The 27,943-nt window shown below is 40.9% G+C and overlaps 1 protein-coding gene and 1 long non-coding RNA gene across 3 annotated transcripts in view; one reads left to right on the top strand and one right to left on the bottom strand.

The window, feature by feature from the left end:
* The window catches only part of LOC108103233, an 87,791-nt gene that overhangs the window by 54,384 nt on the left and 5,464 nt on the right, over positions 1-27,943 (bottom strand). The gene's annotated exons all lie outside the window — the stretch shown is intronic.
* Positions 505-27,198, top strand: LOC108103226 (protein suppressor 2 of zeste). Of its 2 annotated transcripts, XM_017208628.2 has the most exons (7): positions 505-525; positions 911-1,088; positions 20,183-20,312; positions 22,039-22,153; positions 22,936-23,096; positions 23,183-23,322; positions 23,433-27,198. In XM_017208628.2, exons 2-7 carry the CDS (start codon positions 1,008-1,010, stop codon positions 25,461-25,463), a joined length of 2,658 nt encoding a protein of 885 aa, XP_017064117.1. In that variant the 5' UTR covers positions 505-525; positions 911-1,007; the 3' UTR covers positions 25,464-27,198. The 2 variants fall into 2 exon arrangements, with proteins under 2 accessions (XP_017064117.1, XP_017064116.2); XM_017208627.2 differs by lacking the exon at positions 505-525 and having other exon boundaries at positions 820-1,088.

Below are 27,943 nucleotides of genomic sequence, written 5' to 3'. Positions count from 1 at the left end.
TTTGGGAGTCGGCTTAACCCCCTACACCACCGTCGGCGGCGATTTGACAGCTTCAAAATTTATAATATAAACTGCACCTACTTCGATTGGTTCAAACATGAAAAATGTTCAGTTAAAAAAATCGAGTCAATTTGACTGCTATAGAAAAGCTAAAAGATTTCTCCAAGTGCACCGTTGGTTTTGGGTTTGGTGCGAGTTTTGGGCAAGTGTCCTTGAGCACTTTGTGCCAAATGCATAGGCTAAGACGGTGGTGGGAGTTGGAGGGCGAAGTATGTCCGTAGGTGTGGGGAAAAAAGTACGGGGGGTTGTACTAGAAGCAAAGCTTAGCACACACTTCATGCTCCAAGCGAGCCACAGTCACGTACATTTTATAAACTTCATTCGCTTTGCCCCATCTCGTATTCGCTCGGCAGGGAGCCGAATTCGCCGCAGAGCTTTCGCCTTTGCCTTCGCCGTGGCGGGACATTAAAAAGGACCTGTTTCGCCGTCGAGGCGCCAGAACAATTCGTGCCGCGCGCGCGTTCGGTTCGTTGTGATTTTGGGGCTTCAGAAAAAAACAGATCCTTTCCCCCCAGTCTCTCTCTGCCTCTGTCGCTCTCTCTCTCTATCACTGATTTTCATATTCTGCGAGCATGGGTGTATGTGTTTTGTTTCGTGTCTGAATGTGCGTGTGAGAGTCCTTGTGGTAGTGAAAGTAAACAAGTCGCCGGGGCGCCGGCAAAATGTTTTATTCCTTGTTATTGTTGCGTGGACAGAGCAAAAATATTAAAAGTGGTGGCAAGAAGAAGGGGCAGAGAGACCGAAGGAGGGCAGGCATAAAGGACTTCAACAGAAAAAATCCTTTTACCAACTCCGTGCCGATGCGTTAATGAACCAACCGTCAACCTTATTGTTAATTTTTTTTTTATAGTGAGCGCCAAAAATTGAGAACATACGAAAAAAGTAAGGACCAAGAAATAAAAAAAAGGTGTTTACCCCTTCCAGCCGAAACTCGAGAAGATCAAAAAATGCTGCGACCCAGCTGCCTAGTGTCCTTTTTGGGCCTCTGCCTGGTAATCAGCCTAGGAATGCGCTGTGATGCTAGAGCGGTAAGTACAGGATAATTAAGTACAGAAATTAAAGACATTCCCCACACTTCTCGATTATTATTCGCTTTGTATCCTTGTGAAATCCTTGCCAAAGCAATGCCTTAGTAACTGACCCCACACAATCAAAATTAAACACTCGAAAACAAAGAGAAAGAAAAATTCGTTTAGGAATTCGACTGTTCATTAGCAAGTTCAAAACTTTGAAATCCTATATTTCTAATTACAAATTTTATACGCAGTGATTCTCAAAGTTAATTGCTGTGTTTAATTGCATATAAATTAGTCTCTGTTGCTTATGTTTTTTTCTGCAATTTTATTGAGCTCCGCTTGGACTGCAATATCCTTATTTTCTTGGCCAATTCGAGCTTTAGCTGCCCCAAGGCAGCATGGCATTTAAATCTAAAGTTACTTGACAATCCAAAAGCAATCATTTGCCACACGCACAAGCACTTTCCTGAAAATGCCCGAAAGGCAATAGACTTGGTAATACAGCAACATAATGTATATTAAATTATTCCACAACTTCTGTAAGTGATACCTGGGCACATCACCGAATAAGTTCATAAATGCTAATAAATTGCAAAATTATTACAGGCCAAATATCGATGGCGCATAAATGTCAAAAAGGCTAGCCTTAATGTCTGTTTTCAAACTTCTCCATCCAAAAACAGAGAACGAAAAAAGATCTCTAACTGCCAAATTCATGAGACGAAACCCCCGCAATTTACCGCTCCAATTGGGGTCAGCTAAGAATTTTCCAGACTAAATTGCGGTTAGTTGGAAATCGAAAATCATTTTGAACAAAACGAAAACCCCCCGGAAAAGTCTAGAGTTGGGAGTTGGCTAAAATAATTTAGGGTCTTGGTTTGCTAGACAAGGGGGACTGAGGGGAATTTGTCTGACCATCGCTTGGCCCAAATTTATATGCGCAAAAGTTGCGATTCTGCTGCTCGAGAGTAAATCAAAAATGTGAAACTCTTTGGTTAGCCAGCAAAAACTTTTCTTTTATTTCTCTGTGTGATGCTGTTGTCGTTGCTATTGCTGTTGTTTTTCCTATTGCTGTTGCTGCTACACTTGATGTTGCTGTTGTCGCCGTCTCCTCAGCAGTTGATTTTGGCAACGTCCTTGTTTTGGTCTTGTGCTCAACTTATCCTTTCGACCCCCATCTTCCTGCCCTCCATCTTAGCTTGCCAATTGCACAGCAAAATAAAAATTGCTAATTCTTAGTATCCAAAGGAAAAAATATTCTAGAATCTAGATTGTGATTCTAAAATAAAAAGCTAAATATAGCCAATTTTCCCAGATCATTGGTCAAAAAGTTTAAGAACCTGGAGATTTTACACTTTATATACATATATTTTCAAATAATAATAAAAAACTTCTTTTTAAAGATTAGCCAATTTTTTTCTGTGCAAATTTCTTTGTTTTTTTGGGCGGTTGTCCTGTTTCGAACTGTCCACCCGCCCGTAAGCGCTGCGAAATGAATAATTTCAGGGAATTTACTACACAATTTTATTCATATAAATCACAAATTAAATAAGTTTTTACGAGGTTGTTCAGCGGTTGCAACCCACTACAAAACTTGTTTGTGTTCTCATTCACGACGTTTGTTTGTTTGTTTGTTTGTTGGGTTTAGCATGGTCTGGTCCGGGTTATTTGGCCCTTTTCACATGGCCAGCAAAGACGAATGGCGATGGAAGGTAGTTGCCCCCACACCCAACTCGCTCGCTTTTATGCCATTTGCCCTTTTTTATGGCTGTGTAATTTTTTTGTTGGCCTTTTTATTTATGCTTATTATCGTGATTGCTATTGCTAGGTTGGAAAAACAGCAACTGGAAAACCCACAGCAAAAGCAACCGCAGTAACAGCAAGAACAAACTCTATAAGAAAGAAAGTTTAGCCTCGAATACCCTTGCAGAATGAGTTCAGTCCTACGGCTTTCATTTAATCCGCTTTGGAACTAACTTTGTAAACTTAACATCGATAGTAGTATTAAAATAACGATATAAAATATCATTTAATAGGTATAAAATAAAAAAGGTGTAGAATTAATTTGATAATTTTAAGTAGGTAAAATCTTATGGGATTGCAATTTATTATGAGACTCTTTGAGAAGTTTATAGGACCTCAAATAGTATAGGGAACTATAATGAACAAAGGATTCTTGGCTCAATTTAAGTTATTTCTGGGAGGTTGGCCAGTAATTTGTTGGGGGGTAAAAATATAAAAAAAAAACAGGTGAAAAGTGCAAGAACAAGTGAAATGACAAGGGCAACACTTAAATTTACATTTCACATTTACTTTGAGCAACTAATGATGCTGCCGGATGAACACGTTCGTGTATTATCCTCCTCGTATTTTCCATTAAGCTCTGCTCAAAGGCAAAAGTGGATTTTCTTAACGAGTCTGACTTGCAATTATATCATACGAAAAACTGAAATATAATTACTAGCAAAAAGTAGTACCAGTTAAATGTTGATTTGACCCAAGCAAACAATACATTTTGTACATTGCATATTAAATGGCTGACAATTTGGTCCGAAAATTGGGCTGAAAGGAAATCCAGTTTGGCAGCTCACTTGGGCCATAGCCTAGATTTGCGATATATCCCAAATATTCCCTCAATCATTTATCACTTCTAGAGTAACAGACACGAATTGCTCTTGCTTTGGTTTCCCCCATCTTGTTGGTCCTTTTCTTTTCTTTTTTTTTTTTTTTTCTTTGCGCACGTCTTGGCACCGGAAAATGCGGTGGGAGGAGCGGTTTGTTGTGGGGCAAGGGCAAAGGGTAAGAGGGAAAACCCTGACTTGGGTCCTAATTTACATACGAAGGCTTGAGGAAGCTTCATGCAGATGCATTAATAATGTAACATTAGCCGGGTGAAGGGAGCAGCTAAGGGGCAGGAAGATAAACAATGCGGAACGCCTTAAACGTTAGCCAGGATGACATGAGATGAGCTGAGAAATTTCGTCTAAGCACACTGCGAATAAAATATAAATAAGAGTGTGTGGCTTACGTGGTTGATGGAAAGGCTTTAAAGAAATTAACAGAACTTAAACAAAAGTTTTCTTATCTTTCTATCAAAAATAATACTTAAACTAAATGGCTTAATGCATAAATCGTTATAGTTTCTGATTACATATCCATAGGTCCATAGGTCGTATTTGCTTCAGTGTACCCTTAGCTATTTGACAACGTTTTAGGCCGATTCCATTCCGTTTCATTCCGCTCTTATTCATGGCATTCACGTGCGCCCGACACGAGATTCACAAGACGTGAAAGCAATTTACGATGTGGCCGCCGCAACAATGAGCAATTAATCATGCCACGGCAATGGTGCATGGAGTTGCCACTGTCCCCCTGCTCCGGCTCCCAGTTCCCAGCTCCTGCTCCAGTTTCACTTTCTGCTCGCCACTGAGCCGCCCCAAGAGCACCACCCGCTCAAGGACGACCAGAACAAGGCCGTCCAGCAGACACAGAAAGAAGCGCCAAAGCGAAACGGCAAAAAAGGAAGAATATCCAAAAAAAAAAAGAATGAAAACTCACGACCTTGAGTTGCATTTACCTACCGCCATCCCCCGAAAGTCCGGCCTTTGGCGTCCAACTATTCCGCACATCAAATCATAATTTATGGACGGCAATCAAAATGAGCCTGGCTTCCCTGCTTTTTTTATTTTGGACTTTTCGGTTATTTTTGATGATGGTTTGGCCTGGCTTGGTGTGAAAAAGTTGCGCAGTCGCCCACATAATTATCGGTTTGATTTATGGCAGCATTTTCGCAGCCAATTACTTCGCACCCAATGCAAAAAAAAGAAAAAAGAACACAACGAGGGAAATCGGAACGCAAAAAATGCGAGAGCGGAAACCGGAAGCGGATATCGCATTGGAATGCGGTAAAAATGAACCGCTGAGTGACCTCGCAGCGGGTGGAACACCCTTGCATGTCAAACCTTGGAAAGTTCCCACCCCAAAAAAACCTCGCTGATTTTGATCTCCAATTGGCCAACCTTGGAAGTCAATCAAAAACGCTGTGAAAGCTATAATTTTGGTGGCTAAAAAATACTAGAAAAATGAGAACAGCAGAAGGTTATTCTGAGTCACGGAATATTATTGTATTTTAGTTTACAGAACTTGACACATTTCCCGAATAAAACATAACATTTTCGGATACTCAATTCAATGTCTGCTTAGTTTGGTCTTCTTGTGACTTACTTTACTTTAAGTTGAGAATCCCGAGAAATGAAATGGATCCACTAAGCCCTGTAGACAATCCAGCAGCACATTAACAAAGTTGGCACCCAACGGACAAACAAACAAATGGACAAACAGACAGAGACAGAGAGACAGTGGGATAAACAGATGGACCATCAAATAGTTGACATATACGTATATATAAATGTATATATATTGTATATAGTATACATCCCCCGAGCAAGGACAATGGGGACTGGCAACCAGGTCAACTGGGGCATCGAGGTAAAACGGCAAAGGAACAGAGGCAGCTGCCATCAGCCCAAAAAAGAAAAAAAAAATATGTTACCGAAGCTGAAGGCTTAAGTGGGAAATTCTGGTTAAACTTGATTGCCATGGAAATGCTCTTTTTTTTTGGATTTTCCACACGAACCAAGAGGAAATATGAGTGAGCACTCTGGCCTCGTTGAGTTTTAATATTCATACAAGCAAAAAAAAAATACAAAAAAACTGGCCCACGATGATGTGTTAATTTAGCTTAATTTATGAAATTAGCAACGTTCTGGGACAGAGTTTTCAACCCGAAACTCAATGAGTGTGTGTGTGTGTGTGTGGAGGAATATGTGGGCTTTTTGGGTTCTTTGGCATGGGAACTTTGAAATAATTGCGTTATCTTCGCCTCACCCCCGACCATTGAAAAGTTGAAAAGTGTTTGCATTCAGCTTCATCAGCTGATTGCCGGCAGCTTCAAAGCAAGCGAAGACAAACTTTCCGAGGGAATGCAGAATGGAGAAATGCGTCAGATAGCTTGAGATATGTTGACACATCGTTTAGGCCAATCTGCCAGTTGCGTTCTCTGCGAATCTCTTCACGGACTTGATTTTCTAAAATACCTATATATATACCTATAAATTTCGAAGAAGATTCGTAGCGAATGCTCGCTCGTTAAGCTGAACTAAAGAATAACATGGATTTCTATCATTGGTTTCATTGGTTGGTTAAAAACTTACAAACATAATCATAATAATTCAGATTAAGTTAGTTATTTAACCATTTAAATTGCAATTTAAAAAACCACAAGCAGAATTGTCTCCTCTCAAATGCATTGTCACTAAATAAATGATTAGGCCAAGTCAGTTTCATTCAACCGCTTCTCAATATAAATTAAATATTTCTTAATCCGTGGCATTTGGTTGGTCCCTCAACCGCCGAATGATTAACCCGATTAGGAATACAGAACATCCGCAATGCCATCGGGAATTCGGAATCGGAATTAGGAATTAGGAATCGCATACGGATTCGAATTCGGAATGCAACGGTATCGGTTTGTTTGCCCTGCTCTGTGGCCGCTTGTGCAATCCTCCAATGTTGACAAACGTAATTAAGAAATTGTTAGGCCAGACCAAAGGGAGGAGGAGGAGGTTCTGTGATGGAAATGGGAAATGAGAAAGTCGGTGGGGTTACGCAAATGTTTGCCCACCGCAATGGATACCCCATAGATATCACGCTACGTATGTGTTAGTGTGTGTGGCCAGGTCACAGGTTAACAAGGATAAACAATACACATATTTGCACATCGGTAACGAACGAGATAAGCTTGGAATTCGTGGAATAGCCTAAATTGATTTTATCTGAATATCGAAATACTTACAGCACAAAGGGAATAAAGGTTAAATTGGGCATAACAATAGGTATGTTATACACTTTTTGTTATATATCATATCAGATAAAATATGCAATCTCTATTACTAAAATTCCTGTAGCTCTATTTACACCACCTTTATAGCCTTCTTTTTATACCCGTTACTCGTAGAGTAAAAGGGTATACTAGATTCGTTGAAAAGTATGTAACAGATAGAAGGAAGCTTTTGCGACCCTATAAAGTATATATATTCTTGATCAGGATCAATAGCGAAGTCGATTGAGCCATGTCCGTCTGTCCGTCCGTCCGTCCGTCCGTCCGTCCGTCCGTCCGTCCGTCCGTCCGTCCGTCCGTCCGTATGAACGCTGAGATCTCAGGAACTATAGCAGATACAAGGTTGAGATTAAGCATGAAGATTCTTGAGGTCCCGGGACAGCGCAAGTTTATTACAGCATCCTGCCACGCCCACTCTAACGCCCACAAATCGCAAAAAACTAAAATTGCTGAAATCTCAGGAACTATTGCAGTTAGAAAGTTAAAATTCAGAAAGTATAATCTTTAGATGACAGCGCATCTTATAGTAGTACTACTATCCGGCCACACCCACCCATACGCCCACAAGGCTCAAAAGACGGTTTTCGGATTTTCTAGAAAAGCTGATATCTCGGTAACTATAAGAGATAGAAAGTTCGGATCAAGCATGTATGTTTCTATGATACTCCCAATGCGCATTGTTTTTTTCCGATCACGCCACGCCCACTCTAACGCCCACAAAACCCGAAAAACCAAAAATGCAAAAATCTCGAAAACTATAAGAGCTACACAATTTTGCTTAGAAACACGTATTTAGGAGATGCCCCTGCAACTTGCCACGAAGTTGCATTTGGCCACGCCCACTCTAACGCCCACAAACCGCGGAAAACTGTGGAGTCTATAATATTATTATGAATGCCTTCGTTTGACCTTGTGTAACTTATTTCTGTTAATATCTATCGATTTACAAAAGATTTTTCAAATCGGAACATTATTTCGCTATTTATGAAGAAATTAAGGTTATAAGGCTCCACATGGGCAGTGACGTCACTATAAGCATACTCAACATACTTCCTCTGACAATAGGTGGCGCCTTGTGAATTTCTACTAGCAAAATTAATATTTTAAAATTGTGTAAAACAGTAACGGGTATCTTATAGTCGCGGCACTCGACTATTGCGTTTCCTCTTGTTCTATCTAGCTTTTTGCTGCCTTTGTTGCAAGCTCTCTCGCTTTGGGAAATGGAAGGGGAATGAATGTTATTGAGTTGAAAATGTGCAAGTAATGAAGCAATTGGCACGTGGACCTTCACCAGTTCCCCGCATTTTTTCTCTAAGCCCCATATTTCTACTAACCCCCTTTACCCACCGTTCCTTTCCCGTTGTGTGGGGCATTGTCTTTTGTTCGGCATTCGCGTGGTAATCAACTCGATTGCCACCATGCCCATGCCGCCCTCGCACCTCATCCACATTCTTTACGCCCTTTGACCCCGTTTAGTGGGCGGCAGAGGAAAAGGCAGAGGCAGGGGTTTGGGGGCGTAGGGATCACGGCTTGTCCTTCACTGAATGCGGGCAAAGTGCAGTCTTCATCCTTGCTGACGAGGGGACAAAAGCCACACACCCCTGCCTCTGCTCTGTGCCCCTTTTGTTTGGGCCACTGCACGCCTCGTTATGCACAAACAAAGCGTTTTCGCTTCCATTTAGCAGCAAATTAGAAGCTGGCGCTTTGAGGTCCTGCCACGTCTGGGAAAAAAAACGAAAAAAAAGGGCTAAAACGGAGGCACAGGCACAAGCAGAACCATTGGGACAGGTGGGCTTTTGTGACACGTACATTTGCAGAGGCAAGTAAAAAAAAAATAACAACAAAAAATGAAATAGCAAAAACCGAGAAGAGCAGAAAAACTGCAAAAAAGATTACATTACGAATTAATTAACAGTAAATAAAAGCATACGAGTGTGTGTGTGTCTGTGTGTGAGTGTGTTTTTAATCACTAAAACGCAGGCAGAAAGTCCTTAAAAGGATGCAGAATATATCCATCAGAAGCAGCCGTCTCTGATATGAAGCGGATTAATTTTGGGGCATTTGTTCTTGGCCAAAAGTTTGGCCCCAAGTCAAATATTAATGTGTCGGACATTATCCCTAATGACACTGGGAAAAATCAGTTTAACTAACGTATATCTTCCAGACAATGAGAGAAAAGTAATCCGAAATCTTAGTAATCTTAATCATACCTACACTATTATTAAATAAAGAAACTTAAGCCTTAAATATTATCCGATAACTAACCGTTAACCCTAATCCCTAGGACTCAATTATTGAAAATATTTTCCCCAGTGTTCACATCAACATATAATCGCAATTGACAAGGACGATAATGAGTACGATAATGATGATGAGTCTGCAGTTGGGCGGTGGTCTGTGCCGCCTCCTTTCAACGGCCCATCTGGGCAGCATCCTTGTTGTTGAAACATTATCGTTCACTTGGGCATCATTGATAACAAATGCTGGCCCATTAATCGGGGCACTTTCCCCACTTTTGTTAGTGAGTGGCAGCCTGATTAAGCCCATGCCCATCCCCATCCCCTTCCCCTTAACCGACAGAAGTACCAACACCCACACAGAAGGGCATCTAATGTGTGTGTGTTAAACTTTTTTATGCCTTTAGGCCTTGTTTAATAATTGAACAATAAAGAACGAACGGCATTAAGTAATTTGTGTCGGTTAAGTCATAAAACTCACACACCCACATCCGCACACCCATATGGCTACATATATGCATATAAAGCCCATACACACACAAACACACACACGCGCATAAATTGTTAATTCAGTGCTCAAGTTAAATGAGTCGTTGGCATGAAAATTTCAAGTTTATTGCAGACGAACTGGGGTGTCCAATAAATTTTGGCTTGCGTGCCTGAGCATTGAACTCGACCCTCTGCCCCCGCCCTTCTTATTGCCTTCGAAGAATCCATGGGCGTCGGCAGAGGGTTAAACAAATTAAGGCACTATTTTCAACAATCTTTTGTACGTCCCTGCAACAGCCATGGCCTCCACCTCCTTACACCGCCCACGGCAGGATGAGCCATTGATTCATGTTAATTAAATGTGACAAAAGTTGAGAAACTTCTACCAGGCGACTTTCTGCCTTTCGGCCTTCGCTTTTGTCCTCCGTTGCACATTTTCATTTCGGCCATGTTGCGGTTGCTTTATAGCCAATCCACCCCGTAACCTATTCATGCCAGTCCCCTGCATAATGTGCGACAATTTCGATTGCGATCATCTGGCCAAAATGTTGCGGACCAAAAAGTTTCTGCGCTTTTAATTAGAAATCGAAGCGAATCCGCAAGCTGTCCAAGTTTTATCTAGGCCATGATATTGGATTCCACCGAAATACGGGGGACTGCATCAACGATTCCCTGCAGGGAATTGGGATTTGGTTCGGAAGGGCTTAGTTTCCTTAGAGCAGGCAAAAGTTTATGCAACGATTTGCCAACTTGAAGGTGGTGGTCGAAAAGGGGCGCCGTAGGATTATCAGCACTTCTTTTTGAGCGGGGTAGAGAGGCTGAAGGTTTCTGCAAACTTAAATCTCCCGCAATCAACTTTCCATCGGAAACTTTATGATATCGATGGACTGTAGTCGCCAACAGCACTAACTTAACCCAGAGATTACTTCTCATCCACTTTTGGCCAGGTTCTGACATGCAATGTCTAGAAAAATATAATAACTAGCATTTGAATGGTTGGCTTATGCTATCAAGACATAAAAATTATCAAAGACAACTATGAGACATCAAATGTTCTCCATAAATCTAGTTTGTAAGCTCTTTTAAAAATTAAACTATTTATATTATTCAGTGCCTGCTGTTTGGTATTTATTTATGCTGAATTAAACTCAAGCTACTTGCTGCTGCCAGCACATTTTATAAATTGAACAGATGCCAATCCAGGAGTACATAAAACTAGGTACCCATTGCCCCAGTCCAATGACAATCTACCAGGGAGGCGAAGAAAAAGGATAATTCTGCGTAAAGTTTCTTCCCAGAAGTGGTGCTAGCAAAACTCTTTGCCTTCTGCACCTCCATTTCGCATTTATCCTACCCTCTGGACTGCCTGGGATTTCATTTTCGCTAATCAATTTGCATAGCTGCAGCGGCAGCTCCCCCCTGCTGCAGTCCTGCTGCCTCCTGGCAATCATCTTTACCCCCATCCCCATTCAGTTACCCCCCATTTAATTCAGCATCCTTCCTCCTTCAACCAGAACCCAGAAACTGACAGCCTTCTTGTCCGTTAAGCGTTGTCCGCTGTCCGTTGTCCGTCGCTCTGTTTCAATTTCAATTAGAAACTTTAACTGCTTCAGCTGGGCTTCCCCAGCGGATTCCCTTCAGCTTGGTTTAGTTCATAGCAGTCAAGTTGCCTGCACTGCAAGAAATTTATGAGCTTAAGCGGGGATTAGCTTGACACTATAAGGATATAGCTGGAAACCATATACATTTCAAATTTATGGTGTAATAGGTTAATTAGGGAAGTCATTAACGTTATTTCCTGTTTAAATTGTCTGAAGTACACTTGAAAAAAATTGTAGAGCTTTGAGAATTTGTTGGATTTTTCTAAATCTTAATTTTGTTTTTTTTTACCCTTATTTAAGTTAAGTTAATGACTAAATAGTTGATAATTTAAGTTTGAAACCCATTTCATGATTCATTTCGTAACATTTAATCCAAGTTAACTGCACAATGGGACATCCCTTTGGTTAACTGAATAATTATATGAAATTCAATTTGATTTACTTCTTTCAACAGTTAAGTGCACTAAAAGACACTTTATGGTTAGCCGTATAATTGTGTGGGAATTAACGTAAACTGAAATTGGTTCTATTTAATTTCGGAGTTTCCCGGCGCTATTTTCCCTTGGCTTGATTGTAGAAATAACAGTTAGGGCACCTGTCAACGCATTCCATGGGATTTTCCTCTCATTTCCCTGGCTTTTTTCACTGAGAAATTTAATTTCTTTTCAGCTGCCATTCGGAACGTCTTGGCAATGAGGATTGCACCAGCCAAGCCACCGTCCTTTCTTTCACCTTTTTTTTTTTTTCCTTTTTACTGGATAAAATCTCTTAAGCTGGTTGCAAAAATACAAGCGGTGGAAAATCGCACACAAACACACGCACATACACAGGGCGAAGTGACTGTGAATCCGTGTGGCAGGATGTGCTTGCATGTGTTCGAGTCTTGGGGTGCGGCAAAGAGTTGACTTAAGTGCGCATAATTCACATTGGCTCGAAAGTAGCGCAAGGATTAGGCGATGCACAACAAATTACGATGTTATCCTTGGGGCTGCACCCATAACACATGCTGTTGTCCATGTCCTTCTCGCTATCTCCTTGGCGGCCCCATTAACCCATGGAGCACACACGGCCTCGTGGCCCAAAAATCATCATATTTTTCTCAGGGGAGGCACAAAAAACATTTCCTTTGAACGCTTTTCCGGCTCTGCTAACATCGCTCTAGAAAGGATATGTTATTCCTGGTAGCGTTCGATATTTTTCATGGTAAATTCAAGAGTTTAACTTTCATTTTGAAACCTTAAGTTCTATCATTTTGCGGACTTTACTTCTTTAACAATCTCTGGCATCCTCTTATCGAGATGTCCTCATTGCAGCATTTTCCCCATTTTCTCCATTTGTCTCACCTCGCTGATTGACTGGCCAGATTGCAATTTTCCTGCATATCTCCCCCACTTAATCCCCTTAAGCCCTCGTGTCACGCACTCATCTCCAGACTGACTTACTGAATGACTGACTGACTGACTGACTGACTGACTGATGGATTGACTGGCTGGCACAGTGACAAACTGACAAACTGGCAAACTGACTTGCAGTGCAGGTTGTCTTCAATTTTAATAAATTTCCCGTGCATGTAAGCAAGCGCGACAGTTGACAGCTGCAGCTTCGTTTCCCATTTTCCTTTTGGATTGTAGTGGGTGGTGTGTTATCCTTCGTCCATGTCCATTGTTGGCCAAAAAGGGGCGCGACGGAGATGGATACGAAGGGGATGGTAAAAACGGCTTTGTTGCCGCTGTTTTTGGCACAGTCTGTTACAATTACATGTCCCACTGTCGTCTGCCTTAGGAGTCGGGAGGTGACGGTGGCGTAGGGGTGGTGACCTGCCAAGGACATTGCAGTGGCAATGTGACATCACGATATATTTTATACAAGGCGACGGGTCACGCTCTCGTTTCATTTATTTCTGTTCTCTGCATATTTTTCTTCCACCCAGCGTCATCGTTATTTATATATCCCACGCCTCCTTTCCCCTAGCCCCCTTTTCTAAACCACCTGTCGTTGGGTTGAAGTTGCAAGTGGTGTGGATGGTAGTGGGTTGCTGGCTGACTAGCTGGCTGGCTGGCTGGCTGGCTGCACAATTGCCACTTGACGCACATCGAGGATGCTCCAAACGCAGCATCGACAAATTGAGCAGCTAACGGAGGAGCTACTCCAACACGAAATGCAGCTATTTGATGGCCTTGTCATCCATTTTCATTTCCAATAGCAAAATAAAAGCATGCAGAAAATATTATGATCTAAGCTAACTGACAAATAAAATATGTATCAAAAAAAAGGAAGACTAGTAAAAGTTAATGTTCCAATCATATATGTTAATCATCTGATCAAAAAAAAAAAAATGTATTTTTCTGCCAACTTAAGCCTTTGATTTCTTGGTATATTTTTGTAGATATTTCGTTTACGGTAATGTCGTCTCTGTAGATGGTTTTTGATTGCCAATTCTGCTTTTCTAACCGCCCCCGAAAGACTGCCATCGACGGCATCGCTCATACGCACCGTGGGCAGAAATGATTGCCATAAAAATACATAATGCCAGGTCGGCGGCCCCATTCCATCGCTCCAGACGCTTCATTAGCATAATGGCCAACCTTATGGGGTGTAAATCATCCGAAACATAAGCTTTTCCAGGCAGGTGAGCGAGAGAAATGGCAGTGCCAGCAATCTCTCTCTCTCTCTCTGCGGTGAAAATAAAAAAAAAAAACTCAAAAATCACATTGCTAATTCATAAATAAGCCGCTTGACTTGCCAGCCTTTGTGACACAATTTTTGGTCCACAAAGAAGAAGGCAAAAAAAGGCAGGTGGCAGCATAAAATATGCCAATATATCAAAAGGATTGCTAATGTACACCCCCTACCCCACATTTGGTCGTATTTGATTTTTTTTTTTTTAAACGCGCCCCATTTTGCGGCTGCCATATTAGCATACATCTGCATATATGCGGGTGGATATATATACAGATCTGTATGTAAATGGATATAGGCGCTTGTACTGAGACAAGATACTTATGATTCTCGCACGACTCGGGAAAAGATTGGAGCCACTTGAAGGTGCCGCAGGCGCTGATTGTGTTGACACCCAGGGCCAAAGTACCGCCCCCTTAGACCTGCCTCATCCTACCCCATGCCAGCTCCATTATAATCGCTCGAGTACTTGGTGAAAAGCCAATAAAGGAGAGGAAAATGAAAATATTTCCCTTTGAGCTGCTGACTGACGGCGAAGGTGAGCAAGGAATAATGGAAGGTGGGAGGAAGGCAAGTGGGAGAAGAGGAAGATTGAAGATGTTAACGTTATCAAAAGGGATGAATCAACTCACATTATGCATTCACAATTTGTTTTGGATCCGAGCTGGGGAAGTATGCAAATAATACAGTTTTAACTGATAGCTAAGAACGGATAGTAGCTAAGCAAAAATGTAATACAAAAAAGCAGAAAAGAGTAACAAAGAAGAAACTCCTTTAAGTTCCATATTTTCAACATTTTCAATATTCCTATACCTATCAGCATTTCCTTCAAGCAAAACTTACATTGATTACCTTAAAACTGACTCATTAATTTCTTATGTACTATGCTAAATGCTTTTTAAAGTTTAGCTTTCTCAAATATAAAACTTAAGTTGTTCTTAAAATCTTTCGAAGCATTAAAAATATATGAAACACCAGACTGCAATTTCTACTTTGAGCCATTTAAAAGTTGTTGATCTCATTATATACTCTTGCTAAATGTTCGGTTTCAAGTACTTAGTACTTAATTTCCTTCTCTGTGCGAAAGTAAAATAAAAACCGGTGATTAAAAGGTGCAAACAGAGCACTTTTGAGGGAAATCCACACGGCAAATTGCGTTGCCAGGGGAAAACTCTACAGCGGGATGCATTGTCCCAACTAGTTGGCCATCCTGCTTGCTCTCTCTCTCTCTCTCTCTCTCTCTTTCTATCTCTGTCTCACTTCGTTCATAAAATGCAAATACAAAAATTATACAAGCACAAAGAAGTCTTTTGCAGCGCTTTGTGATTTCACTTATTCTTTTGTTTAATTTGTACTCACGTCTCCCCCGCACATCCACAGGATGTCTTCATCATAATTACAAACAAAGCATAACTAGGGGGAAAACAGCAGACAAACAACAGCAGCAGCAGCAGCAGCAGCAGCAACATCAACAACATCAGCGCAACATTGCCATGAACAACAGCAGCAACATCAGCAAGAGGCGCCGCAAAAGAAGTGGCAACCATGGGATTGTTTGCACAGCAACTTGCTACGGAGTCTCCGAAAAGCAAAAGAAGAGCAAAAATATAGAAAATAAAATATAAAAAAAAATAAACATATATAAGAGTCAACAAACGGCGGCAAGAGAAACATCTGCTGCAGTTGCAGATGCACATGCTCGGCTTTAGTGCTGGCTGCATTTTCTAATATGTTTTTCTGGCGTTCCCCAAAAATTGGTCTTATTTTTATGATTTTTACAGCAAAATAGAAAATACAAAATATGGCGACTTCAAGGCAAACAGCACTTTGGTAACTTCACTGCTTTTAAAGCTCCACCTAAGCTGTTGCCAATATATAAATAATATATCCTTTTCCCTCTGCATTCTCCCCTCGAAAGTACCTTCTGATTTTCCAATGCTAACATCATTGATTGTGTAATACTTTAAGATGATTATGCTGCACTTTTTCTCGTGCTATTACTGGTGCAACAATTGCTGATATCGTTACTAAATTGCTAGTCTTATTAGTGCAGAAACAGCTGCGAATATTGCTGCAATTCAGCAGCTTATGTTGCTGCACCATTTTGTGTCTCAAATGCTTACTAATGGGGCATATGCTTTGCAACACAGCGAGAACTGAGAAGAACTCAAATTTGCCTATTCTATGCAATATGAAAGAATGAACTCCCAGAATGGAAAAAAGAAATTTTCTTCAATACTTTACTAAGTTATGTTAAAAATAAAGACATTGAGGACACCATTTTTACTTTCAACACACTTCTCTTTTCTTCAAGTGTTCTTATTGATATGATGACAAATATTGCTGGTGGCACTGTCTTTATACCGCTGATGTGGCAGTTCCCTAGAGTAACTTTAATGAGGCGCATTTGTTGATCAATTATATATATGTTTTGTATGTATTTTCGATTATATAGTTTTTTGTTAGTATGTGTCTAGCAAGGAACTTAAATATTTTGCATGTTAATAATTGAATAATTACCGCTGCAGCAGCAATTTCGATTGCATAATTAATAATTCCAGCAAACACTTTTACACCGACATATGTGTTAATGCGTTAGCTGCCACTTTGAGTTGAAATTGAATAATTTGCAGTCGAGCCCTTAAAAAGCTATAGCAATTGGCCATCAAGATATTAACAGTCATAAATATTAATATAAATATATATATATGTGCCCATTAATGTATTTATTTATGCATAATAACTGCGATTTCTGTGGGTAAATCAAATTGATATTTTGTAAGTGAGCAAATTCGTTAGGCGACAAAAAGGCAGAATAAAGAGATGAATCACTTTTGGGGATATAAAAACAAAGTTAATCGACTGATAAGTGACTTATCCCAGCGCCAAGTGTTGCCTTCACTTTCCTGGTTATATAAATGTTTAGGTATATATAAGGCTGTATATATTACCGGTATTCCCTTCCCGATTTCCTTTTGAAAGAGCCATATCCGCGATTTTATTTCATTTCCTTGTTGATGGAATTTTTTCGCGCTGGAGAGATGAAAGAGCCTCCCTTCGCCGAGTTTCTACCCGCATCACAATGGCCAAGAAGTTGCTCTTTACTTTTTTTTTTATTTTTCAATTAAATGTTAATTAAGTTAATGAAATGCCTGCCACACCCAGCATATTCGGGGTGTTACTGTGTTTTTTTTTCTGTTGTGCCCCAGATCGGAAACAGGGAGCACAGAAAAGTTGAAATAAAAATTGCCAAATTTATAGCCAGCATTCCTTTTGACTCTTCTTAATTCCTCTGGATTTTGGCCACAAGAATTTTCTTTAACAAAAAGTTGCTAAGCAATATTCACAAAACAAATTTAATTAGTTTTGGGGAAGAAAGAGGGAAAAAATACATGCTTTGGCACGTTTACGATGAACATTTGATGAGCAAAAAAGGTAAGAGCTAAATTCAGTTGCCGGAAAACCTTTAATTGAAAACCCTACTAGGAATCGCAATTAACTGAAATTTTTTTCCACAGCTAAAAAGGTACAAGGGAAGTGCTTTAATTATGCAAATGTTGATTTATCCCTTTGTAATGCATCAAAGAGTGTACATTTGTTAGTCTCAAACACATATAACGTTGTTAATTGAAAGCAAATTATTGCACAAAATATATCCTTAGTCCTGCTGTTTAAACAAACAAAATATATTTTTATTCCACTTCACAAATTTGAGTTACATTTTCAGTTCCAAATACAGCAATTTTTAATTTTGATTTTTATTTATCTTTAATTTGGCATACCAATTACCCAGAGAGTCCAGAGATCATACTATCTTCTTTTTTTACTTTATGCTTAATCCTAGTTATTGTAAAACCTCCTATATGAGTGTAACCTTGCTCTTAGATCTTTACCGGGACTCGAACTCAGGCCGACGGGGGGAAATTTCTATTTTGGGAGTCGGCTTAACCCCCTACACCACCGTCGGCGGCGATTTGACAGCTTCAAAATTTATAATATAAGCTACACCTACTTCGATTGGTTTAAGAATAAAAAATATCGGCAACAGTCTACTTTGGTTGTTGCCTATGGTTACGGATATGCTGACAAATATTGCTGGAAGCACTTTATAATGCTTATGTGTTACGCTTTATCAAATTTCCAACAAAACTGCTTTCACAGCTAAATATCTTGTTTTTAGGCCATTTTTGGCAGTATTATGCCCATATCTAAGCCAAAAATGGTCCAAATGAGGAATGTAATACCTCGTAGGTCTCGTAATTTGATTGCTATGATTCCCAATTGGTTAGCATTAAAATCTGGGAAACTTCATTTTGGGCCCATTTTTGAAAATTTTGATGATGGTACCCCTTATCAAAAATGCGAAATTTGGGTCAAAATTGACTTTCCCAAAATCGATAAACGAGTGATAGGGGTAGTAAGTGTTGGTCGTTAGCAGCACAAAACGGTCGTTCTTTTGGCTGTGCGCCTTGTTTTGACCGAGCTAGAGCTAAACACCCGAACATAGTATTGCAAATTTCTGTTAAAAATAGACTTTCTGCTTTTTTGGCTATTAAATCAGCCTTCGCAGGAACAAACCAGACCAATAACGCAAAAAGCAAGTATAGGGCTGTTAAGTTTCGGAAGTAAGCTGCATAAAACAGTCACTGTTTCAGCAGTGCGTCTTGTTTTGACAAAGTTAGAGCTAAGAAACTGCAACAAGGCCGTGCTCTTTGCTGTCAACCGACGTATACGTGATTTTGGGCACAAAAAATCAGTTTTTGGGCCATAGCGCAGCCAAAAATGGTCCAAATGAGGAGTGTAATACCTCGTAGGACTCGTAATTTGCTTGCTATGATTCCCAATTGGTTTGCATGCAAATCTGGGAAACTTCATTTTGGCCCATTTTTGAAAATTTTGATGATGGTACCCCTTATCAAAAATGCGAAATTTGGGTCAAAATTGATTTCCTCAAAATCGAAAAACGAGTGATAGGGGAAGTAAGTGTTGGTCGTTAGCAGCACAAAACAGTCGTTCCTTTGGCTGTGCGTCCTGTTTTGACCGAGCTAGAGCTAAAACCCCGAAAATATTGTTGAAAATTTCTGTTAAAAATCGGTTTCCTGATTTTTCGCTTATATAATGAAGGAACATCTATCTTATCTTATTCCTTATCCTTTCAGTTGCAGACATTTTAGTAAATATTTATAAACAGAAAATAAAAATAAAGCTAAATGGTTGACCATTAAATCTGCTTAAGGGACATAAAAAGCTTATAAATTCAAATAGCCTTCTTTATAGTTTTTTTTGTTATAAGCCTATTAAAAATGTTTCATAAACTCATTTAGAACGCATTTTGTATGTATATATATGCGGGTATATATGACAGGCTAACGGAAATCAGCTATTTAAATTTCCGTTTGACAAGAGTGTGTTGTTAAGCCCACCGTAATGCCACCTTCTTTTGGCCGCACTTTGTCATCAGCTTTGCGCTGCTCGTCCTTATGCGAATACTACACTACACACATGCATACAAATACCCGTTTTTGTAGTCGAGTGTGCGCCGGATATTTATGCACCGTCGTCCCCGGGCCTCTGCTCCTAATTAGTTAATGTAGAAGAGCGAGGCCTGTCACTCCACTCTGTGAGATAGAGATGGAGATGGCTATACAGATGGCGTTGGAGATGGGCATGGAGCTGTGTGGAACAGTGGAGCTGTTGAGATGAAACTGGAGTACCCAAGTTGGTTCCCCTGGCGTTTGGTTCCTCGGTCTCAGCACGCGGCATGCTACAAAGAACATTTTTGGAATCTCTCGAGGAGGAGTGGAGGAGTCGAGAAGGTGGTGGTGCTTTCCAGCTTTTTGTGGCAGCTGTTGCGACCCCCGACCCCCCTTTGGCTCAGTTTTGTCCTAATGAAATATATGGGGACAGGCTTCAAAGCAGATTTTACATCCAGTAACCATCCGCCTCTCGCCTCACACTACCCGCACTAAGCAAATGTGCGCGTGTGTTGTATGTATTTTTAATGTCGTAGAGCTCTACCTACCCAACAACATTGACACCGCCCCCCGCATCCGCCCTCGTCACTCCCCCCTTTGGGCATTAAAAATGTAAACGCTTTACGGGCCACACGGCGTATGCTTAATGCATAACGTATACGCGCCATTCGCCGCTCGCATACAAATAAACCGAAATGAACTCTTTTTCCGTTTTCTGTTTTCACAGGTAAACGTGAGCAACACCTGGACGATGCCGCAGGAGGGACTGAATGTCTTCTATCGCTTCTTCCGCGATCGCATATCCTGGTTCGAAGCCGATGCCGTCTGTCAATTTCATCATGCCAATCTTGTGACGGGTAAGCCAAAATCCACCTAAAGAAGAAGGTCGAAGGTAGGAAAAGCCACAGAAAAAGGGAGAGATAAAGAACCCTGTTTAATGGTAGGAATGTAAGCAAAAAGGCAAATAAGCCTAGTGCTGTGGGACAAGATAAGAAACCTAGTCAGAGATGGCGGGTAAAAAGTCAACACGATCGTACTTTTCACATGCAAAACTTTCTTATTTATATTATATTTTCGATCAAACACTTATTAACATTCCAATAACTAGCTTTTCTAATATTTTAGCACAATAAATTTATATAATTGATAAACCTTTAGTAAAATCTTTCTACTTCTTGCCGAATGATAGATAGATTTTCATTTCAATACATAATAGTCGACAGCGCAGATTTTACCGATTGCACTTCGTCACTACGTGGACTGCCATCCTTAGTGATGTCCGGCCAACGGGTGTCACCTAGCAACGAATGCATCTGGGACTCGGAATAGAAACGAAACGAGTTGCAGGGGGTGCAAAAGACAGATGCCAAAGGGACATTGCCATTGTGGTTCGCAAATGAATGAAATGACAGCAAAGTGACGCAGCCACAGTCGAGTCTTTTATGTGGCCAGACCCCAAAAGCTTTGCCGTAGAATCAACCTCTGCCTCTGCATTTTCTGCCCTCTTTCCTCTCGTTTACCGCATTGCTTTTGCTCCTTTTGCATTCTTTCCCTTCGCCCCGTTCTACCCAAAAACCAAACAAAACCAAACCAAACCAACGAACCGACCTCATAATACAATAAATCCTCCTGACAAATGCTGTCGCTGCAGTGCCGTGAGTTAGAGGGATTCAAACAGGGGGGTTGGGGTTGGGTGGCTGGTTGTTCTCCGAAACAGTACCAGGTCGAGATTGGGGTCACAGTAGCCAGATAAAGATGGCCAACAGTTCGTTGCATTTAAATCACAATCACCCGGTCGCTCAAATGACCCAAAACAACCGACTCAATAGTGTGCCAGAAAGTTGCCAATATATGGAAATATATATATATAACTGCATACGAAAGTTTCCACTGATCTTTACTGGGGGGAAATCAGATGTAAAAATTTGAGAGAAATCCCTAAACTAAAACTTCTTTCCCATTATTATTTGTCCTCAAAGAATTAACTTTCTATTATAATTTTTGATGAAGGACATGGCTTTGTTGATATGTTCACCAATATTTAGCGAGAGCAGTTAGAGGTTTTTCGGGTCAAGGGTCAATTTGTTGACATGGCACACTTCTTTTTGGCAACATATGCAAATGTTACGACGTGTATATGTCTGTGTGTGTGTGTGTGTGTATGACAGCAGGGGCAACACAAACAAACAATGGCCAAATAAGAATCGCAAACACGAGAACAGCAGCAGGAAAAATGGAAACAAAAATAATTTTCAACAGCGTTTTGTTAACAATTTGTGTTGTCACTGGAGGGTAACATCGAGCTGATGGCTTACCCAACTGCCAAAAAACTCAATAGAAACAAAAAAAAAAACTAAAAATAAACAAAAAAAAACAACACAGGACTAAAAACAAAACAACAATAGACGAGGCGAATTTAATAGAAATACTCTGTGTAGAACAAATAAAAACCATTTGTCGTCTCGTTTTCATTTGAACTATTCTCTCGGCTCATCCTTTTTTTTCTCCTTCTTGTTTTTCCAAATGTCCTATGTGTGTTTGTGTGTGTACGTGTGTGTCCCTGTGTGTGAGATGTCCTTACAGTCGACAACAGTTTTCAATTCGATGCAACGCGCGACCTGCTGAGGGAATTGGATGTGAACGACATCGTTTGGATTGGTCTCATGCGACCGCAGAACTCGGATCGTTTTATGTGGTCGTAAGTACAACAATAGCAACTGAAACATCAACATCAACACCAGCAACAAAAGCAGACCATAGTGCGGGGGGATAGCAGGGAAGCAGGGAGGCAGGGTAAACAGGGATACCAGGATACAGATACAGGATATAGGGATGCAGCCGAAAGGGATTGTGTGACAATTGTCCTGTTGGGGCCGACATGTGTATAGAGTGGTCCTCCATTTAGGAATAGATCGGAGTCCAGCAAATCCCCGACTGCTAAAAAGCAAAAAAAAAAAAAAACAGGGGAAAATAGTGAAAAGGAGTCCTCCACTCAAAAGCACACATGATACACTAAGTGAAATCAAGAAGGGATAGCAAATAAAGTAATAATGGGATGGCTGCCGGATATGCCGGTTCTCATAACTTTGACTTTCAGCCAATTAAATTCGAAATTTTTAAAAGACAAGGTAGTAACAAAGAAATAGAGCAGGATATCAGTTTTCATAATATGCACAATAAAATTATTAAAATTATTTAACAAAAATCACAACATAATGTAAAATAAGTGCTCTCAAATGTCAAAAAACCTAACATGACATACGTAACATAATCCAGACAGCGTTATATTATACTTAAAAGGAGAGTGACAAAATAAATGGGAAAAATTGAATATTTAGTTACCGAAGTTTCAAAAGATTTAACTTGTAGTTAGCTATAGTTGTTGCTTTTAATAATTTCCAGTACTAAATTATAGAAGAAACCCCTAGGGACATAAAAACCCTCCCTCAAACTTATATGGATTTATCTTGATGTGATTAGGAACTCTCGTCCATTGGTGGCGGATACTGGATACTGGGCCGAGTCCCTTCCCTTAATGGATGCTCCACTCTGTGCTGTAATCGATCCCATTCGTGATTACCGTTGGCATGCCCTTCGTTGCGGAGGACCCGAAACAGCATCGTTCCTCTGCGAAATGCCAGGTAAGTTGAGATTTCTGGTTGGGTTTTCAGCTTTGGCTAATTGATCTCTGGACCATTTGTACTCCTACCTACTCTGCACCGTGCAGTCCCCAGCTGGGCGGATGCTTGTATCCTAAAGGACATGCCCAATTTGACCATGCAGTACATGGCGGATACCGCCAGCATTGAGCTGATCCGCAATTGCCAGGAGGAGGGCCTGCTGCGACACACCTGCAAGGGCAAGGAGGTAAGTTGGGAATAGGAAACTGCTTATGATTTGGTTTAGTTGGGATATGGTGAAAGCATCCTAACACTTTTACTTGCCATTCCTTTTCTCCTTGACTTTTCTATGTTTAGGATCGTGAGCGTGCCATCCGACAACTGATCTGCCCCAAGGAACGTCTGGAGGCGCAGCGCATTAACGACATCACCAACTCACACTTCAAGTCACTGCAGATCATCAATAACATTCGCACTGACAACAAGGAGAACAACGACATTGACCTGCTGCCCAACTACGGACGTCGATCTGGTATGGCCATCAATATCGAGGTGGCACCGCCAGTCCCTGCCGTTTCCGTTCCCGGTTTGGGTGAATTAATGCAGGCGGATGCACCGGGTTCCGTATCTCTCTCTGGACTCTATCGCATACCGGATTTAGTACCCAAGCCAGTGAAGAAGGCGGCCAAGAAGGTGATTACACCAGACTTTGCCAAAAAGTTGCAGGGAAGCCACCAGCAGCAACAGCAACACAACCAGCAGCAGCAACAGCAACAGAAGTCGCGCAAATCGTTGGTACATCAGCATGAGGAGGAGATGATGATGGGCGACCAGCCGGCACTTAGTGAGGAGCAATTGCCACCGGGAATGGGTATGGGATTGGGCATACGAATGCCACTCAACGAGGATGACAGCAATAGCGATGCCTCCAATGAGATATTCGAACACTTGCCGCACAAGAAGAAGATCCTGCCGCAAGATTTGCGCACAATGTCGCCCATTGTTGAGGCAGAACCGCTTTTAACGACAACTACAACGCTGAAGACAACAACCTTGGCTGCACCGGCAACAGCAACAACAATAGCGCCATCAACAACAACAACAACAACATCGGCAGCAACAGCAACGACTGAAATGCCAACCACACCAAAAGCGGTGGACACCACAAGCTCGCAGGCGCCAGCAACAACAAGGCCAACAACAACTATTAGAACCACCACTATAACAACCACCACCACAACAACAACAACTACACCCCGGCCGAAGGAGACGACAACAACAACAAGAAAGCCGGAGCCAACAACAATGGTTGCACCACGAACAACAAAGGCATCAGCAGAAACTCAATCGATTGCCACCACAACAACAGCAGCAACATCAGCTGCCCCAACTAGCACATCAACAACAACAACAACAACAGCGGCACCATCAACCAGCCGAGTCACTCCCACGGACAACAACAACAACAACATGGCCCATCCAATTCATCCCTCGCAGCAGCAACAGCACCACCAGCAACAGATATTGCACGAAGGCTCAACGTTGCAGCAGCAACATGCAACGCACGTGAATGAGTCCGCCGACAATACTCGCTTTATACCGCCAATGCTGTTGGTGAAGTCGCACTATGTACCGCCGTCAAAACATGCCAGCGAGCATGCAACCACAACAACACCAGCAACAACAACAACCACTACGACAACGGCAGCAACAACATCAACAACAACAGCAGCAGCAGCACCAACATCAACTAAAGAGGAAACGCAGCCATCAACAGTCACGTCATCGAAAGGGCTGACAGGACCAGTAGCAGGAGAAGCAGCAACAGCGACAGCAACAACAGCAAGACCAACAACAGCAGCAGCATCAGACACAGTGGCAACATCAACCGTGACAGCGACAACAGGTGCAGTTGTGGAGGTGACAACAAGCGCGAAAGTAGCTGAAGACACCGCAGCAACATCAGCAACAACAGCAGCAACGGTAATTGCCAGTGAAGCGCCAGCAGCAGCAGCATCTCCAGCAGCAGTGGCAGCAACAACCACTATTGCAGCTGTAAGACCAACCGCAGCTAATGAAATCAAATTGAATGCCACAGCAGCAACATCATCAGCCCCGGCAGTCGAAACAACAACAAAAGAAATCGTTCTCAATCCAAATAAGGAATATAGATATCCGCTAGTGAACCAAGGATCCTTCAAGGTAGATAACAACGGAATGGGCAGCCCCGAGGAGGATGACGAAGACGAGGAGGGGCATTTGGAGGCCGAGTCAGCCACAAAGCGACACAATTTCCTCGAGGAGACCGAGGCGCCATTCAAGCCAAATCGACGACGCTCGCTAACCAAACCGGAAACGGTTAGCTATTTCAAGAAGATCTTGGGCTAAAAACATACCAGGAGCCACGTTGCTGCAGCCGTAATCCGCACTAGTAACCGTAAACCGTAAACGTAATCGTAACAGTTACCAACTGTTAATCCATAAATAAGAAAGAAACCCAAAAAAAAAAAAAGAAAAAAAAAAAACGTAACGAAAGAAAGTAAGAACTACACTCCCTGCAGCCACGTATTTGGTCTTCAAAATCAAAGCAAATTGAAACAGTTGTGTTTTGGGTTTGCCCCGCTGGCCATTTCCTGCTCAAAAGATTTCCCCCCAAAAACCCATATCCACATTCCGGCCAAAAGTTTGCGGAGCTACCGCTTCCCAAAAGTCTTGTGTCTCCGGCAGAAATGCCGGAAATCCAAGCGGAAACCCAAAAGAAAACTCAACTTAACTCGACTCAACTCCAGTTGCAAGTACCGAAATATGTCAATTTTTCACCGGAACAAAAAAACAAAAAAAAAAAGAAAATGGAATGAAAATGCAAACAAAGAAACAAATACGCACCCTCAAAAACAGATACAGATACAGATACACTTTACAGCCCGGAGAAAGTGCGAAGTTCGTCAGGTGGCGATAAAAGAAAGAAAGAAAAAGTAAGAACAAAACTGAAAATGCTGGAGGAGATTCCGATGGAAAAGCAGGGAGTGTGTGCAATGCAAAGGCCAAATCTAAAGTACGATAAACTCTAAAAGAAAAGTGTTTACAAACGTATACATAAGGCGTCTGTTTTGGATTTCCGTTTGCTTTTGCCTACGAGCGACATGTGGTCACACTGCTCTCAATCAAGGGGGAAAACTACAAGGGAAAGTGTGAAAAGTGCTGTGGGAAAAAGAATCGAGAGTGGAAAGCCCTCGTTGCCAATTATTCCCCCACTAGCCTTGCACTTGTCGCGTTTTCTGATTGCTTTTTCTTAGTTTTTCCAGCTTTTTTTTCTACAAGAATTTGGTTAGACATTTTCACCACCAAAAAACTTTAAGAAATTATTTCGCTTCCAAATAAATACATCTTAAATTTAGTTCCTTTAAATAAGACCTTCCTCATGTCTTTTTAATAAATCTCACTAGCTTTTCATTCATTTCAATAATAAGGTTTCACTTTCCACTCAAAAAATACGAAAAAAAACAACTTTAACCTTAAAACCTTAAAACCTTTAAATTCTCCCGAAAAAGCCTATGAAAATCCAAAACAGCATTCGCCATGCAAATTAAATATTTATCTATAAATTATGAACCTATGAAATAGATGTTGTTTTTTTTTTGGTGTATGGAAATAGTCAAATACAATTTGTGTAAGTCAAAAAGGAAGGAAAAAAGAAAAAGCGGGCATTCGTCATTTGAAAATTTTGAGAAAATTACTTCGAATGATTGCGGCAAATTGGCAGAGCGGAGAAAATAAAAATAAAAATAAAAATAGAGATGCGTTGCAAGAAAACGAGCACAGTTAAGATTAAGCTTAAATTTAACGAATCGAAAGAGAAAACCCAAAAGTGGAAAATAAAACCGAGAAAAGCGGAGACGAGTCCCTAAATTAAAAGGAAGAAAAAAGGCCGAAAAATGAAAGCACTTGATGTAGAGAATTATTTGTAGGTACTTGAGAGCAACGGGCAAATTAATGCGATTCCGTTGGGTTACCCTTAAAACAAAAAAAAAAAAGAAAACAGAACAACATGAAGTAAAATAGTTTAAATGTAAACCAAGTAATGAATTATGAATAAAAAGAAACCCTTTCAAGAAATTCAAAATGCCAAAAGTGACTTTTTTGATGTGGAAGGGCGGAAATTGAGTTGGTTTAGTAGTTGGAAAATGTTTTGCCACAAAAGTTGGGTAAAGTTTTACAGGGCTGGGCTCTCAATTTTGGTATAAAATGTATAATATTTTATACATAAATTTAAATTTTAGTTAAATTATCATGTTATGTTTAAGTTTGGTGGTCTTTTAAACATAATTTCTTGCCAATCGAAATCCAATTCCAAAGAGCCAAAGCCATTCGCTTCCACTTTCCTTTTCTGTTGATTTTCATTTTTTATTTTGCTCTCCCTTTTCCGCTTTGTGTTTTCCTTTACTTTTAAAAAAATTTTATTTTTCCTGCTTTTCCTCTCGTTTTTTTTTTTTGGTTGTTTTTGAGTGCGCGACGCGTGAAAAGCGGCTGGAGGCGTATTTTGTAAATTGAAAAGCACGAGGGCTGGGCTCCAATGAACGCCCCTAACTCAGTCCCAGGCCTGGCGGAATACCCTCTAACCGAGAGATGCCTGGGGTGTATGCAAAATATGCTGGCATTGGCCATCGTGTCGTATATGTAATTTATGGGCTTAAGTAAATATATTCAGCTTAATGACTGGTAAGTTTAAAGTAAAGGTAAGTATTTCATTTCTTATTTGTAGGAATAAATCCTTAAAATTGATTATTTAAGCAAAATGATAATACAAAATATCTTTAATGAACTATTTAAATTTTAGATAAACTAGTGGCAGTTTTTTAATTGACGTT

The sequence above is a fragment of the Drosophila eugracilis genome, unplaced genomic scaffold, assembly GCF_018153835.1.
Source record: "Drosophila eugracilis isolate 14026-0451.02 unplaced genomic scaffold, ASM1815383v1 contig_2161, whole genome shotgun sequence".
Taxonomy (NCBI): Eukaryota; Metazoa; Arthropoda; class Insecta; order Diptera; family Drosophilidae; genus Drosophila; species Drosophila eugracilis.
Note: the sequence above shows the minus strand (reverse complement) of the source record. Positions and strands in the feature narration are given on the sequence as shown.

Bases quoted from the DNA above. Each gene is read 5' to 3' on its own strand.
- LOC108103226 (XM_017208628.2), top strand. From the start codon at position 1,008: ATGCTGCGACCCAGCTGCCTAGTGTCCTTTTTGGGCCTCTGCCTGGTA. The intron at 1,089-20,182 runs GTAAGTACAGGA...CTGTTTTCACAG, and splicing joins TGCGCTGTGATGCTAGAGCG to GTAAACGTGAGCAACACCTG. The intron at 23,323-23,432 runs GTAAGTTGGGAA...TTCTATGTTTAG, and splicing joins ACACCTGCAAGGGCAAGGAG to GATCGTGAGCGTGCCATCCG.